Source organism: Alexandromys fortis, unplaced genomic scaffold (assembly GCF_014885135.2).
Source record: "Alexandromys fortis isolate MF-2015 unplaced genomic scaffold, M_Fortis_MF-2015_v1.1 scaffold_30, whole genome shotgun sequence".
Taxonomy (NCBI): domain Eukaryota; kingdom Metazoa; phylum Chordata; class Mammalia; order Rodentia; family Cricetidae; genus Alexandromys; species Alexandromys fortis.
Window position 1 is genome coordinate 8028750 of NW_026067922.1, and position 18202 is coordinate 8046951.

The 18202-nt window shown below is 39.3% G+C and overlaps 1 protein-coding gene across 2 annotated transcripts in view; it reads left to right on the forward strand.

Moving 5' to 3' along the window:
• Nbas (NBAS subunit of NRZ tethering complex) overlaps positions 1 to 18202 on the forward strand; it is a 291403-nt gene that overhangs the window by 133955 nt on the left and 139246 nt on the right. For both annotated transcript variants that reach the window (XM_050141900.1, XM_050141901.1), the window contains exons 30-32: positions 556 to 785; positions 6622 to 6734; positions 11093 to 11206. In XM_050141900.1, the coding sequence (XP_049997857.1) occupies positions 556 to 785; positions 6622 to 6734; positions 11093 to 11206 (457 nt within the window). The remainder of the gene's footprint in view (positions 1 to 555; positions 786 to 6621; positions 6735 to 11092; positions 11207 to 18202) is intronic.

Consider the following 18202-nt stretch of genomic DNA (forward strand, 5'->3'; position numbering starts at 1 on the left):
CATCCCTCTGAAGCCACATCCTTTCCTTTCCCGTTCATCCCCAAGATGACACATTAATATAATTATCACAAAATAAAACATTTTACAAACTTAAAATATCCCACAGTCTTTACACTCTCAACAGAAGAAGTTCAAATGGCCAAAAGACACCTAAGGTCATGCTCAACTTCCTTAGCGATCAGGGAAATGCAAATCAAGACAACTTTAAGATACCATCTTACACCTGTCAGAATGGCAGTTTTGTTTTCTAATGAATAAACTTTGCATACTTAAGTCTTTATTGTAATGCATTAGATAGCATGATTTACTTGTTTCATCCTCTAAAATTATTCTGAAGGCTAATTTTTCTTTTATTGATGTGGAATTCATAGAACAGTAAGATAGCTGCTTTAACGTAGGCAGTGTGTGCTTACTTACTACATATACTATGTCATACAAACCCCAGGTATAGGATAGATACAGTTTTGACTTGAAATCCTTTGGATTTCAGAGCCTTCATTTTGTTGAACAGAGCCTCCCTTCTTTATCAATAACTGTGGAGTCTTCTTTTCCCAGATATTTACCGAAAGCCTTCTCTGCTCCAGTCGCCTGGAGAATATCCACCTCGCTGGGCAGATGATGCACTGCAGCACTTCTTCGGTTAATCTTCCAGCTGGTGCGCCCCATAAGGGACAAGCCCTGTTCAGGGTCGAGTATGGGAGGAGTATTGACTTGGTGTTGGCTGCCAGCAGAGAGTACTTCAACTCTTCCACCAACCTCACTGACAGCTGCATGGACTTGGCCAGGTAGGAAGTCCGTGTTCTGGGAGCGCTGTGTGCACGTCCAATGCAGGTCATCTCAGATGCAGGCTGTGTACACTGCACGGGTTTCTGTTGTGTACTGCTTTACTATAGAACGCGACCAGTGAATTTTGAAGTGCCTAAATTCTTCTTGATTCCCCATAAACATTCTTTTGATTGAGTCATTTTGTTCATTATCTATAAGCCTCTATTCCTCTGAAGCTTTGTAGGTGATATTTATCTCTTTTGCATAGCATGTGCTCCAAAGTCACTCTGGATAGAAATTTCTAGATTTAAATTCAGTTCCTTTCTTGACCTATCATTAGTCCTTTCCTCTTAGTTGACATGAGAAACAGGTATACTTGGCTTCTGAATTTAATAGTCTTATTAAAGAATTTCATCGTTCTTGAGGGAAGATTTTATGAATTGAAATTAATATTTATAAAGTAAATTTTTATAAAACTCAGAATTCAATAAATCTTACCCCCAAATTTATGTTACTTCTGAATCTTAAATGCTTCAGGAAAGCCTTTTGTATTAGTCCCTTATTCTCTTGTTACGAAAACTCCTGAACTTTTACTCTCAAACTGTATAAGCAATATGAGATGGGAGGTCATGGTGGAGGAAGGTACTCTATGGTAAGACAGAAAGCCAGCAGGGAGTATCCTATTTTAAGACGTCTAGGCTCTGGCTTTTAATGGTCATGTTCTGTTTAGAGCAGTGGTTCTCACCCTTCCTACCATGGTGAGCCTTTAATACAGTTCATCATGAACTCCCAACCATAAAACTATTTTTATTGCTACTTCATAACTATGATTTTTCTACTGTTATGAGTTGTAATATAAATATCTGACATGCAAGGTATCTGACCCTTCAACATGATAACGTCTTTTGACTCCCAAAGGAGTTATGGCCCACAAGTTGAGAACTGCTGGTTTAGATAGTGCTTTCCTGGGGGACAAGCTGACAAGTCATAAACCCTACAGGGACACATGCACAATCTCATGTTCAAACCAATGCAATAACTGCATATTTCACTCTGCATAAACAGTGGCTTAGTTATGTTTCTCCTGGTGCTCCTCTGCCATCTGATCATCAGTTTGCCTCTGGTCCGCATCTTTTAGGGCAGACCATGGAAGTCCTATTCTGCTGTTTTCTTGGAGTTCTACCTTTTAGACCACACTGAGCTTTTCTTTCCTCCATTCTGGAGGCACATGAAACTTGCTTCGTTTTGTGATATTACTTACTTTACAAGTACACATATAATTTTATAAAATAGAGACATTGTACATTTCTTGTTATGACTTTTTAATGTTTTATTAAGCCAGTATGTGAACTGAAGCATTGCCATGCATTTTACAACATTGTGTTAAATGGTTTCACTACATTTGTGCCTGAATTTAGCAGGTTGTAGTTCTCCTCTTTGCATTGTTGGAGTGACAGTAAAGCTGAAGTTAAGATGTCTTCTGGATCCAGATGCATGTATGTCAGCCCAGTCCCAGCCAGCCTGCAGCCTTCTGACACTGGCTTCTTTTGAAAGCAGACTTGAGAGAGCTGTTGTGATTGCGTGTCTGTGCTTGTGAAGGTGCAGTGCCTATGTGCATATGCGGCCAAGGATGCTGTCCTTCTCTATTGAGCTTTATCTTGATCCCTCAAGGAAGAGTCTTTTTCTTGACCTTAGAGCCCACCAATTTTTGCCAATTCAGACAACAGCCAGCAGGCCCCAGTGGAGTTAATGCTGAAATCCTCTAGTGCCTTCCTCCCACAGTACTGGGGACATTGTATCATGTACCAATACAGAGCTTTTCACATGTGTGCTGGGGTACAAGTTCTCATGCCTGTGTTGCAAGCAGTCTCATCCAGTGAGCCCCAGTCCCCTCCTTTTCACTGTTGTGATCTTAAGTGGGTTTCTAAGTGGTCAGAGCTGTTGCTGTTATGTGAACAGCGAAGAGTCACCAGATGAACACTTACGAAGCTTCCTTTATGTTGCCAAGTGGTTCCCGTTTATTTCCCTTTGCACATTATATGCTGAAGTGCCTGTTCTCTAAGCATAACGTGCACCTCCACTTGAACTTGCTTTGAAACCTGTTTTTAGCCCTAAATTTAATTGTTTGGTGATGGTGGTGTTCATCTTTTCTTGATTCTTGGGGACTTTTTTGTTTTTAATAAAAAGTATTGAGTTTGGGAGATTCTCAGTCAATGAAGTAGTTGCCGCGCAAGCTTGCAGGCTTAAGTTTGGAGCCCTGGTACACATATAAAAGCAGTGTGCAGTGACGTGTGTACCTCATGTGGGGTGAAGTGTGCGGTTGGACACAGGCAGACCTCTAGAGTTGGCTGGTTGGCTCTCTAACTCTATTAGTTAGTTTCAGAGTCAATGAAAAAACCTGTTTTAAGGTTACTGAGGTAGCGAACAGCTGAGACACCAGCTGTCGTCAGCCTCTGACCCCTGTACGTCAATGTGCACACATACAGAACTCTTTCTATAACACAAGGATATGTGGGCTTGTCTTTCTTAGTTTGACTTCATTGCCCAGTTTTCTAGGTGTAATTTTTCATGTTTTCTCTTTTTTAAAGACTGTGTATGTACATATGAATGTGGATGCTTGTGGAGGCCAGAAGTTGTGGTCAGATCCCTTAGGTCTGGAGTTATGGACAGTTGTGAGCTGACTGACATGGGTACTGGGAAGTGAGCTTCAGTTGTCCTCAAGATCAGCAAGGGCTCTTAATCTCAGAGCCATCTCACCAGCCCTGTTTTTTTTTTTTATGCCATTCTTTGAAATACTAATTGTCATAAAATTCTCATATACTTTGATGTTTTTCAGTTAATCTTCAAGTTTATTGAACATGGTCTTAACTGCGATAGCTGTCTGGATTCATTTTCCCCTTAAATGACTGGTAGTTTCTTCAACTCTAGCAAAGGTGAAAAACAACCCTTTTCCCTAGTGGTAACTTATGTCAGAATCATGCTCCCTCTTTTCTTTCTTCAAACTGTTACTGAACTTGACAGAGTCCTTTAAAGTAGTTAGTAAGCCTTTTTCTTTCTCTCTAGGGATCCTATTTTTATTTCAAATGCTGGAAATATCAAATAGAATAGCCTTTGAAATTCCAACTTGTGTTTGACCTAAAGCTTCTAGGCAGGTGTTTCTGGGTGATTATAAAATCCCCTTGCTGCATTGTGTCCTCACTGTATCCCTTCCTATCCCACAAGGATGCACTTTGATTTTCATCCCATGTGTATGATGTTGTGCTGGACTAATTGTGGCCTATGAGCCCTAAGGCATCTGTGTTTACCATGGTATGGAGTATAGGAAATATTTCTTCTGTTTCTATTTATTAGGAATTTGTGTGCTAGAAGTTTTATGTCAGTTTGCCTGAAGCTAGAGTCACTGGAGCAAAGGGAACTTCAGTTGAGAAAATGCAGCCTCCATTGAGAAAATGTCTCCATAATATCTGAATGTAGGCAAGCTTGTAGGACATTTTCTTAACTAGTGATTGATGGGCCCAGCATGCATGTATGTATGTATGTATGTGTATGCACAAATATATACAGATACAACCTGATGAGTACATTTTTTTATTTGTGCATATATGGTTATATATGGTTTCAAGGGTGATCACTTTGTAGCAGACAACTAAGCAGCAACAGTTAATGACTCATGGTGCTTTTGCCCTTCATTGCTAACATTTCATTCATGTCCATACTCTTGTTCTGGTCTTATTTATGCAGCTCTTAGTAAGAGAGACTGTTTCACAGCAGACCTGGTTTTCTGGCTCTTATAGCTGTTCTTTTCCCTCTTCTGTGATGTTCCCTGAGCCATAGATCAGGAGCTGTGATGTAGGAGTGTTTGTTGGGACTGGGCTCTTCATGATCTATTTATCTTTCCATTTTGTTCAGTTGTGGTTTTATGTGCTGATTTCCATTTGCTATAAAGAGAATGGTCTTTGGTGGTAGCTGCACTTTGCTGTGGATAAGATTTAGAATGTAGTAAGGAATTATTAATGGTCTAGCAGAGGGTGGTAGTCGATTTCTATGGTCAACGACCTCTGTAGCCTAGAGAAGCTGGTCTGGATCAGCACCAGTCACACAGTTGTTGGTTGCCACCAGCATATGGATACCACTTCGCACCTTAATGTGTTTCTTGTCATGGATCATAGGTGGTGCATCTATGTAGGATTGTTTACCTGCATCCCTTCCTTGGCAGCTTGTATAGTATTTTCTGCAAGCACAGAAGTAGACCCTAGAAAACAGGCTCTCAGGTCATTGGTTGCCTCTCAGGTATTAAAGGTGAATTCCCTCCCACCCCTATTGCTGAAGACACCACAAACGAAGGACACATGGCTCAAATGAATTGAGGTGGATATGCCCTTTATTATTTGTAGAATTTTGCCTACTTCACAACTTTATTCTGAAACAAAGAAAATGCAGCAATCTAGTAATAGGGATGTACAAGCCTTTCTGTTGGGTAAATTTCCTGCCTAGAATTCGTGGGCTCAAGGGTAAGTGCATGTAAAGTGTTGTACAAATCAGAGTTTATAATCCTTACATTAGAATCAGCAGAACTTGCGAGTGCTCACAGAAGGAAATCTTCCAACTGTGCACGATCAAGTTCTGCCTCTTGCCATTGAGTCATACTTACCCTTGAGTGACGGCAGTGCCCTCCTGGTGCCTCAATTCCTTTAAATGTGCTGTCACTGTCAGCATATAATAGCCCTTCTCGGCTAAATGGTATTACATAGGCACCTTTCCAAAGGAAGTTTATTCATTAGAGAAAACTTCTTAAAAGTAAATTAAAAAAGAAAAACATTGAAAGTATTCTACATGATCAGATGTTAAATGAGAAGGACAGGTCATCCAGCGCCAAACAGAAAGGTGCTGTTTCAAAGCAAAGAAAGCAAATGTCACTCACCTGTTGATTATCAATCACCTTCTCTCTTTTGACAGTGCTGTATTACCAACTGATTCTTCTCTTCTGTTAAAGTTCTTTGATTGTATAGGACTGTTTTAGCTATTCTGGATTTTTCAATTTTTCATATAAAATTGAATATTATCCTTTCAAGGTCTGTAAAGAACTCCATTGGAATTTTTATGGAATTGTTTTGGGAATTGCATTGAATCTGTAGATTCCTTTAGGTAGGATGGCCATTTTTACTGTTGTAATCCTACCAATCCATGAGTGTGGGAGATCTTTCCATCATTTGATAACGTTTTCAATTTCTTTCTTAAAAGGCTTGAAGCTGGCCAGATGGTGGTAGCTCATACCTTTACTTCCAGGATTGTTATACAAAGAAACCCTATCTTGAAACACACACACACACACACACACACACTAAAAAAAAAAAGACATACAGTCATACAGTTTTGGAGCAAGTCTTTCACTTGCTTGATTAGAGTTACTCCAAGATATTTTACGTTTTTTGTGGCTGCTGTGAAGGGTATTGTTTCCCCAATTTCTTTTTCAGCTTGTTTGTCATTTGTGTATAGGAGGGCTACTGATTTTGTGTGTGTGTGTGTGTGTGTGTGTGTGTGTGAGTTAATTTTGTGTCTAGCCACTTCACTGAAGGTTTTTTTTTTTTATCAGCTGTAGGTATTCCCTGGTAGAATTTTTTGGGGTCATTTATTTATACTATCATATCATCTGCTAATTATAATACTTTGACTTCTTGCTTTCCAGTTTATATCTTCTTGATCTCCTTTCATTATCTTATTGTTCTATCTAGAACTTCAGGTCCTATATTGACAGGTGTTAGAGAAATATGTGTTCGAGCACTTCTTGCTCAGTATAGAAAAGTAACTGGGTGAATTTATGCCGCTGGTTTTCAAAATCTATGTGATTTGTTTTAGGTGCTGCTTGCAGCTCATAACAGACAGGCCGGCTGCCATTCAAGAGGAACTAGACCTCATCGAAGCTCTGGGGTATCTTGAAGAATTTGGGGTAAAGATCCTGCCTTTGCAAGGTGCATCTTCTGCTTGGTATTGCATTGCTAACTTATTTTGCACCAATTAAGTATTGTTCCTTTTATTTTTTCAATGAAAGTAACTTTGATAATCTGAATATATTATTAATTATAATATTGTCTTTAATTTTTGCAATGAAATCTCAAATGAAAACATTTTGCAGTGAATTAAAAACATCTTGTTTATGACCTTTAAAGATGAAATAGTAGTGACAGAGCAACTGAACAGTGAGGCCATTGGATCAAAGCAAACATAGATACTTCTTATTTTTATGAATAACAATTGTAGATTTACTTCAGTTTTGGCATATAGCTTATTCCTGTATTTTACTTTCATAAATTATTAACTAGGTGATAACCTCCCAATCTTGACTTAAAAGTAATGGGAGACAATTCTTTCTTAGAACTTAATTGCCAATGATGTTTTCATTTTGCTCAGGTTCTTTTGTCTAAGTTTAACAGGTATGTTGGAGTCATCTGGACAGACATCACACAGCTTGTCCTAAATGCTTGTCCTAAACTGTAAGGATGATGCATTGTAACATTCCAGGCCTTAGCTGATCATAGCTGACCATAGACTCTTTAAATCCATATCTGGTCCCTGAATGAAAAGGTGGTTGCCTAGGGAGAAGTGTACTTGGCTGGCTGCTATAGTCTACCATTCCTAACTCTAGAACTGGCTGGAACTAGTGACGAGGAAATATAACAATTCATTGTAGCACAAAATTGCTGTCTCCTACCCAGTCCCACAGCCATTCAATCCCAAAGAAACACACAGAGGCTTATATTAATTATAAACTGGTTGGCTAATTGCTCAGGCTTATTGCTAACTAGCTCTTATGACTTAAGTTCACCCATAATTTTTGTCTATGTTTATCCACATGGCTGGGTACCTTTTGTCAGTAAGGCATTCTCATTTTGTTTCCTCTGCCTCTGGCTGGACTGACTCTGCCTTTCCTCTTCCCAGAATTCTCTTAGTCTAGTCACCCTGTCTATCTTTTCTGCCTGACTACTGGCCAATCATTGTTTTATTAAATTAATATAAGTGACAAATCTTTACATTGTACAAGAGCATTATCCCACAGCAGTTCATTTCATCTTTTTCTTTTTTGTAAGTTCCTCCAGGTGCTAGTGGCTGTGTTCCTCAGTCCCCTGCAGTGTCAGCAATAACTGGGGCTGAGGAAGAGCCAGTAGTTGCCGTGTCACAGTTTTAAATTTCATATGGATTTTCTTTATGGTTTTACTCAAAGTTTCACTTCTCAATAAAAGCTACTGTGCTGGAAAGACATAGACTATTATTACTCTGAATATCATTGTTGGATCTAATTATTATACAGGCGTAAGTAGCACCCTGAGTATATATGGAAGGTGATGGTTAGATTGTTAGGTCATAGACAATCTATTCAGATGCACCATTAATGCAACTTTTGAACTCAAAACTTTTTAAATATTATGAAAATTAATCAAAGTTGCTAAAAACCCTTTTAGCTTATTCTAAAATGTTTAATTATTAACTATTTTCCCTCCATAATATATTTGTTAATTTCAGCAAAGGAAGAGTCTAGAACATAATAAGTTTTTTCTCCTTTATCTTTAATTAGGATAAATATTGCAGCATTGGTATGTGTGTGTACACGTGTCTGCATGTGTGTGTGCACATTCAGCTGTGTATGTATTTTTGCTACTTAAATAATCTGAGCTGAGTGATGTATAAAAAAACTGTTCTGCATGCTGTGATCCTTTAGAATGCTAAGTGAGTTCTGAGCTCTTGTGGTGGTCAGTTAGATGTGATTTTGATGATACACAACCAAGACTGTTAAGACTATACCTTCTGGGAAGTTTCTGAATGGAGGAGTCGCTGCTGTAATACTGGGGTTTAGTCACTCTAAGATGGCCAGTAAAAGGAACTGTTGTATTGTTGTACCAGCAGTTTAAAGAGGAGTTAAAAATGTTGACTTGTATGTGTTAATTGCAATCACTTAGACTCTTGCTGTCCAATTGAATATACTTATCTATTATTAGTAACCATTGCTCAGAATGAATGGAAAAATGGGTTGATGAGGATCTAGCACTACAGTTTCCTACCCTGGTTGTGGTTAGGAGGAGGATGATAATAGGGAAGTCAGCCCCTCAAAGCTAGAATTTTTATTAGAAGCATACAAGGCATATGGCATATAAGGCCCAACCTCTTTTTTGTGTGTAGAAGTATTATATCTATAACAGGCTTTTTTAAACATCTATTTAGAATGTAAAAAAGTAGCTGTTTCATAATCATTGTGTTATTGAATCTGGAGGAAAACATGTAAAATGACAGCAAATACTGAGGGGAAAGCCCACACTTTACAAATCAAGTTATAGAGACGTTGGATACAGCCCTTTAAAACCTTGACTGCACTGTGTTATAAAGGCTAATGGAAATAACCAGCAGCTCACAGGCTGGGTTGCGTGACTGGAGCTGCCCACTGTGATCAGCTCTGCATGCCTTGAGACAGCGTTCCCATGCAGGAGAACATCAGCGGGGAGTCCAGTGATGTGGCCTTTACTCACACATGGTGTATAGCTTTTCCACTCTCGTTCACTGTCCAGAGAAGTTACAGTGTAGATGGAGCGGTGGGTTGTGTTCCCACCCGGCTCCTGCATGGCTAGCTTTACACCTAAATATCAACATACAAATTGTATTCTTTTGAACACTGCCTGGCCCATTATATCTAGCCTTTTCTTGGCTAATTCTCATATCTTGCTTAACCCATTTCTATTAATGTGTGTAGCACCACAAGGTGGTGGCTTACTGGGAAAGATTCTAGCCTACATCCGTCTCAGGTCGAAGAATCATGGCGACTGCCTGAATCTGCTTCTTTCTCCCAGCATCCTGTTCTGTTTACTCCGCCTGCCTAATTTTCTGTCCTATCAAAGGGCCAAGGCAGTTTCTTTATTAACCAATGAAAGTAATACATAGACAGATAACCCTCCTTCATCATTACAGCATGAGTTTAGCAAGGTCAGCAAGGTGGACATTTGGGATACAAAACTGGGGTGGATACAAGTATTCATCTGCAAACATCCTGCACTTCAGGATGTGCATATACTGGAACAATGAGGTATAAAGGGCATGTGCTTTGCAATTTTTCCTCGAATGGTTAACAAATATATTGGTCTGTGTGTGTGAATATGCATATAGAGGAAGACAGGAGTGAGTGTATGAGTGTATGATTGTGTATATATGTATAAGATTAAAAGGAATTAAGAGCCGGTGAATCCAATTAATACAGTATTACAATGTAGATATTTTTGCAACTTGCAACCTTTCTGTAAGTTCCAAATTCAATTGCAATAAAAATGTAGAAAATATCAGACTAATTCCAATGAAAAACCACAATATCTTCATGAGGCATGGGGAGATGAGTCTCTATTGTATAGTCCACATTGGACTCAATGGACTTCATTTCAATAAGATTTATGTCGCTCTCAGCCAACTACATATGAGACATTTCCAAAGAGCAGGCTATGTAAGGATTTACTAGGGATTTAGTAATAAAGATGAAAGCCACAGGCAAAATTTAGAGACTTGGGTTGAATTCAGGACCCACCTCTTTTTGGTGGGTCTTTGTTAAAGTATCTTAAGCTCTCTATACCCCAGTTTCTTCCCTTTGGGAAAATAACCTGTTTATTAGGTGGGCGTTGTGTGGTTGTTATACATAAGTCAGTTCTGGAGACACAATTCATCTCCATTTTATGTTTGCTGATGCAGTTGTCATGGTTACTGCAAGTCAGCTGCCTAGGCAATACCATTTTTTTTTTTTGCCCTTGCTACTCTGAGTAAGAACTACTTACCCTTAGAGCTCATTTGATGTCCTTTGACATTTTTCCTTTAAATATTCTTTGCTCTATGATATGAACTGGTTGATTAGGCATTTCATTTTCTTGAGTGCTAGTTTAAGTGAGAGGACTGGGCTTAGCCATAGGAGATGTGGAACTTGGTGCCCTCCATCCTGGGGTGAGGTTGCCTTAGACAAACTTAGTTGTACTTCCCTGTAAACCCAGTACTCAGGAGGCAGGCAGGAGGATTTCTGCACAACCAGGCAACCTCTCTCTCTCTCTCTCTCTCTCTCTCTCTCTGTGTTTGTATGTACTCATACACACTAAAGTATATTTTGAACTTGGGCATGGGGAGATGAGTATTGTATAGTCCACGCTGGACTCAAATGTATGATCATCCTGCCTTAGCCTCAGCACTGTTGAATTACAGGGGTATGTCACTGCAGCCACTCTGAGATCAGTAATTACATTGGTTCCCTTATGTTTGAACATTTGTGGCACCCCTTCTTGTGTTCATGAAGTTCTTCACTGTCTGTTTTTAGTGCGCTTGTGTTCTGATCGGATCAGCCTCATCAGGGAGTGTGTCTTGCAGTCTCCCACATGCTACAAACAGTCAGCCAAGCTGCTAGGCCTTGCTGAGTTGCTGAGGGTTGCAGGTAAGTCTCTGCTAAACTCCTGTCCCATTTATCACATCAGTCTATATGAGCATCAGGATTTGCCCAGTTGCTCAGAAGAACTTTTTTTTTTTTCTTTTTAAAGCAAGGAACAATATTTTCTAGAAATCTTGGCCTGTTATTAAAGTGTGTGTTCACTGAAGTTTTGGGAAAATCAGATGCCCTTGTGTGAAAAGAGCTTAATCAGGGTGTACAGTTGTGAAGTCAGCAGAAGTTCTTGTTATCATTCAAAGGAGACTGCTGTGTGAAGCACCCACTGTACCAGCACACTCACGAGCCAGACTGAGTCTGATAGTTCTGATAAACTCGGTAGAAAGTTTTGTGCACTTACTATTTGGCAAAGTTATCATACATTTTAGCTCATTCAGTTTTTTGTGAAATTGTTACAGTGTTGGTTAGCTTCCCATTTTATAATAGAAATTCAGAAGTTAAGTGTGCTGCTTACCAGGTTGAAGTAGGAGCCTGACTTTCAAGGAAAATCTCTGACTCTGCATTTTATGCTCCATTAACTATAGTGCCCCTACCTACCAGAATATTTTAGTGCTAGTTTTGTATTTTTTGAAATATATATTCACATATATACATATATATGTATATGTGTGTGTGAATATATATATATACATATATATTTATATTTCTATAAGAATAATTGTTGGAGCTGGGTGAGAAACCCTGTCTCGAAAAAACAAAAAAAAAAAAAAAAGAATAATTGTTGGGTACTTTGTTCTTTAATAGTGGTTTGAATTTTTCGTAGTCTAAACCATGAAACAGACTCGAAAGTAAAGAAAATTTGTTTTTATTTTTAGCCTTTATAAATTCAATATATTTAGTAGACACATAGGTTAATATTTCAAAGTACTAATAAGTAGAACTCTTATTAAGGTCTTTCTTCTAATAAATACGTATCACTTCTCAGCTTGGAGCACAACACTAACATCTGCTACACACTTGGAAAGGTCTTGGGACCTGGCTTCTCTGTGGGGCATATTGGGCTCCCTGGGAGAACATGGAATGTAGACTCACAAAAATGGTTTGATCCTGATTGTGTGTGTGTGTGTGTGTGCGTGAGCGTGTGTCCGTGTCTGCTATAAGTCTGCAAGCTTTATTTGTCCAGAGCGCACATCTAGGAAACAGGAAAGCTGTCCCTTTTGGTTACCCATAGTCTAGTAATAAGAGAACCAACTGAGTGCCTGCATAGAAAAGCTCTTCCAACATGAAGGGTGGATCTCATGAGGGCCTCGTCTTACAGATGTGCTGCTCGTCACCTCTGCACCTGTTAGGGCAGTGTCTTGCTTTGATTGTGACATATAATGAATGGGCCAGCCAACCTTCAAACAGTTCTACGAGGAGAGCATTCCGCCTGAGGATACTGTAGAAGCGTGTGGAGATGCATGGTACTTGGATCTATTTTCCTTATTGCAGCTAATTTAGTTCTAAAACTTCAGATCATCTCAGATTGGCCACACTTCACTTCCCAAATGCTAACATGCTGTGTCTTGTATGACATTCCAACTTGGAGCAGTATCGTTGAAACGTAAGGCTAAAGTATAAAAATTGTTCAACAAATTGATCTTGTGAGCTGTGTGTGTTTACACAAAAGTCTCTATCAGGTACAGATTTAGTGTCTTTTCTGCCTTAACCCTGCACCTGCTCCAGTGACCGCAGCTTTTACATTTTGAAGTGTGATTTTAGAACTACAGTGACGTTTCCCTTTCCTAGCTTCACAGGCCGAAGGCTCGTTCTTATTATGCTCACTAAATCCAGACCTTTCACCTTTTCCATAAAGCTTGCCCTTGATGGCTTCATTTTGTTTCTGGCATACTCAAATGGCAACCATTTTCATTTTGGCACTTTAGGACCCCACTAAGTAACTGATGGGTACATGAAGACTGTACATTGTGACAGTGGGACTGATAACCAGAATGGTGCAGAGTGACTGGAGACTATAGCAATGAGGCGAGGAGGCCTGCTTTTTGTCCCACTCTGCTCCTGCACAGCTAGTTTAGCCCTGGAATAATTACACGGAAACTGTATTCATTTAAACACTGCCTGGCCCATTAGTTCTAGCCTCTTATGGGCTAACTCTCACATCTTGCTTAACCCATAATTAGTAATCTGTGTAGCACCACGAGGTGGTGGCTAACCAGGAAAGATCCTAACCTGCGTCCATCTCGGGTTGGAGAATCATGGCTTCTGCCTCACTGCCTTCTTCCTCCCAGCATTCTGTTCTGTCTTCCCCTCCTACCTATGTTCTGACCTATCAGGCCAAGCAGTTTTCTTTATTAATTAGCAAATGAAAGCAACAGATAGATAGAAGACCCACCTACATCAGGAGACCAGCTTACATAGACGTGTCTTATTGTACAGTGGATACAGAGATAAATCGTGTGTTGAGTACAGACATGGGGCAGTGCTCAATTCCATCATGTTACTCAAAACATGCAGAAGTAAACTGTGGGAACAGGAGAGTCATCATAAATAACCAAGACTCATTGTTGGTGGAGGGGAATTTGGCCCCTTACTTGAAGGGAACATATAGCTATTAGCAGACATATTTTATGTTGTACTTCAATACTTAAAGCTGTTTGTTATGGAACCATTAATGTTCTTCAGACAATCCATGGAAGGAATAGTCTTGGTTTATAGCCCAGGTTTGCGTCTCATCTAATCTGTAGCCTCCTGAGGTCAGAATGACACACATGAGTACCACAGCCACGAATGGTTTCTTTCATCGCTCTCCATGAGCCCCCACACTCCTGGCTCTTGTCTCTGAGAATAAACTTGCTTAACAACATTTTCTAGGACTGCTCTTAACCATATTGAGTTTTGGATTACCTGATCAACTTTTAACTTTCAATTAAGTAACTTTGGACTTCATGATTGCTATTTGGCCATTCTTCACGTAAAATTTATCAACAATAATGATTTCAATTTTATTTTTTAATATTTCATACTGCTTCATTCTTTAATATTTATCTCTAATCCTTGTTACTGTGTGCCTATGTGTACATAGGCAGAGAGGTGAATCTCATTTTGAAAGTGAAGACATAGGATTAGAGAAATCAGTTTGTTTTTTAGCCAGGCAATTACCTTTCTACCTTCTGCCTTTATCTGTGTGTATACTCTTTCTGATGTTGTGTGATGGCTCTCAGTGGCCTTTGTGTATTTCATCTTCTTCATAACACTTTTATAAGTGTATGACTCTTTGTGCAGAAATCATCAGATATGGGGTTTATTGATCTTAATAAGAGAAAATAATATGTAAAGGTATTGACACATGTAAATAAATATTCATATTTCCTGGGAAGGCTGAGACAGGAAGGTTGCAATTTGGAGCTCAATTTATACTGCATATTGAGACCCTGTCCATTTAAAAACATGTATAAAAAGAGAAGTAATAGGTGAAATCCCTTGTTTTATTACTCCTGCTCCTACCAGAGAAGTAAAGCAAATATAGCATGAGAGACAGCTGTACAAGATTGGCTTCTGCTACCATGAGGTGGGTTGGTTGAGTCTGAAATTCCCATGGCTGGGTGAGAAGATTAGGACCTGGTCTAGTTCCACAGGTATGGCCTAAGACTGCTCTGCATAGGAGCCTTTCACCCTCACCCACCCTCATCCCTTTCATCTGTGAATCTTTTTCTGTGACTCTGTCTGCCTCCCAAGATTATCCAGGATTAACCTTTTCACTTAGCTGCTAGGGGCTTGCACATTGTCTTCAACAATGAGTTTAGTGATTAGAGCCTAGCCAAGACACATGAGAAAAAATGCACTTGACTCTTTCACTATTGTATATAGCGTGCACACATGCAAGCATTTCAAGAGTATTAGGTAGGGAATGTGTTTACATTAAACATGGTATGTGCATTTCCTCATGTGTGTATATATGGTTAGTCACGAGTAAGTCTCTGAAAATCGAGAAGTAAAGGAGTATATGACAGTTTAACAGAGAATGTCTGGGCAGGCTTCCTTCAAGAGGAAAGTGAGGGAGGGTCTTCCTTTGTGTCTGTAGGTGTGCTGTGTTCAAGAGGTTGGCTTGTGGTTTGTTTCTTGCTGGGGCGCCCCACGCATGTAGGAAGTGTGCATGTTGTTCACCTTCTGTACATTTTCTTTTAGTTAAGTTGTCTTTTCACAGGAAGTATTCTCAAATAAGAATTATTAAATTAGAGGGAAGATTGTTTTTCCTTTTCTAAGTGAAAAATAGAACATGTTATGAACCATATGGATGTAAGTTTGAGTTAGTTTATATTTTATTTAAAGTGAACTATTGTATCATTACTTGATGATCTATGCTTTCTTTCATGCTGCTACCTTTTAAGGACAGCTAAGACAAAAATATCATGTGGCTTACCTAGAGTTGGGGGTGGTGGTGAAGTTACATTATAACAGTGCCTTTGACATCTATAAATGGGAAAATACTTTTTTATTCAATGAAATTTATAATCTAGGTTTTCATAATGACCTTGGCTTGGACCGTGCTAACTTCCTGGTTATCGTTATAGTAGCAGTGTATACTCAGTTGAACTGAGCATATGATATTTAAAACAATAGAAAAATGTCATTAGTATATTAGAAAAAATTTCCTTGTCATTCTTGACATGCTTATGTCTGCGTTGCTGAGATATGTGCATGCTGTTTTAAAAAGGTCTTAATATTTGCTAAAATGTTGAGGGAGACTATTCCAAATAATTTATATTTCAGTTTGCTACACTGAGGTCTTTGTAGTAGGAAACTTAAAAGGCTTGTTAAAAGCTAAGTGGAGATCCATTAAAATTGTAATCAGTTAATTTAGCAGATAGCCTCATGAATCAGGTAGAATCAAACCTGTAGACTAAAATAAGAAAACTTTTAAGGTATTTAAGAAAACAAGCAAATATATATTTATATATGTATATATATATATATATATATATTGAAGTGGAAACCTCCTACTTAGAGGCTAACGGGAAACTCTGATTCCTGGCCTTGATTAGTAGAGCCCTGGAATGAAGTCTCAACTCTGAGGCTATCTACATATTAGGTGTGGCCACCTGTCCCCAAACCAAAAGGAGTAAAGGTGAAAAGTTGGAAAAGCATTTTATTCACTAAATCTAAATTGGTGCTATAAAGAGGACTAATGATGCGCCTTCAGTCATCCAGGGAAACATCCAGAGCCCCTAGATTACACAGGGAAGGGAGCAGAGTCGGGCTCTGGCCTGTTGGTCATTATCTTATGACTGATCCAGGAGGCCTTGTTTCAGTGCCACAATCACAGCTGCTTGGGGACGGAACCTACTCCTGCCAGCTGTTTATCCAGTAGACCCCTTGTTTCTGGAGCCTGAGGTGGCTGAAGGACAAAATGACTTGGAGTGAAAGAGATGGATGTAGTGGAGACAGAGAGGCCATCTTTTATCGAGGTTTCAGGCACTTACTGGACATTTGCGGGCCCAGGAAAGAGTCAGTGCTTTAACAAAAACCCGCCCCTAAGTCCTTGTGAGTATCACTGAATAGGTAGTGGTCTCTGATGTTCTCAGCTAAAGTTTTCATTTTCTGAGCACTTTGTACTCAGATGTTTATGTTGCAGGCATTACTTTCAAATACAAGGAATGTATCACACATTTTTATAAAGATGAATTCAAAACAAAATCCCTCCACTATAGTCTCTATAATCATTGAGTGCTGGGTCCCTTCTGACATTAAATGTTCAACGCTGAAAATGAGGTCTTCTTATTAAAAGTCTGTGTCCATACTGTCCCACAGTTCTTCAAAGTTTATATTAGCAAATTCAGGTAGGTGCAAGATAGAAAATGGGTGTCCATTGAGCACAAAGTAAAGAAGAACTAAGATGTCAAGTTCATAGTGAACACAGTGGTTCTCGTGACCATACGGTCTTGAGGAAAGTGCTCTGAGAGGGTGCTGTGCACTCAGGATGATAAGCACTCAGTGTTCTGGTGCCCAAGCTGACTGTGTTCTAGTAACAGCTCTCAGGCCATGGAGGGCTGCCAGACATGTCTGTTTCTATAGAAGCCATCTTAAACATCGGAGACCATACACAGCTCAGTAGGGAATTGAAATCCTTAAACTCTGATGGATATGTGTAGTTCCACAATAGCTAGCTGTGTTCAGGGTTCTGTGCATTCAGACATCTTCAAAGAGTATGTTGCAGTACCAATTCAGTCTTACTGTTGTACCAATTTATTGAAACAAAAGGAATGTGTTTTTTTTAATACCTTGTTCAGTAACCATGTATTCATTAAGTCAAAGAATACCATGTAAGCCACACACATTTCTGAGATAGTAACTATAGTAGTTGGGCATACAAACTTTGTTTAGCATTTCCTGGTTTTTGAGAATCCCAATAGTCTCAATTACCTTGGCAATTTTAACTGAATGGTTCTGTTGTAGCTCTGTGGCATTTTACTGCTTCCCATTAGTTGGGTTTCTGTTGGCTCTCTAGGAAGTCAAGGTGCTGGAGTTTTCTCCTGCTATTGGCTTCTCAATGACAGTCAGAAGTGCAAATACTAGTGTGTTCTTTGTGTGTGTGTGTGTGTGCATGGCTAAGTGTCTTGTGTGTGAGAGTATGTGTACGTATCTCTCTCTCTCTCTTTCTCGTGTGTGTGTGTGTGTGTGTGTGTGTGTGATTATCAAGAACACCCATCAAGGGTAAGAGAGGATTCCACTCTCTGAACCTAACAGGATATGATTCTTTTTTAAGAGTCTAGAATGGTCAGATATTAGCAGAAGAGAAATGAACATACGAGATGAGGCAGTACAGTATACCCATAGTGGGGATTCTGGCTTACCTGGTTGGTGAGGACTTTGCTAAGACTGAAGTGTGGAGGGCAGGCACAGAGTTGAGGTTTAGCTATGCTTACGGATTATTCAAAGATTTGATTGGTGGTGGTGGTCTGGTTTAGAGACAAGTCAGCAGTTCTCCATCAATTTGGACAGTCTTTGTTTGGGTTTTACATTTTATTTATTGTGTGTGGCATGAGAGCA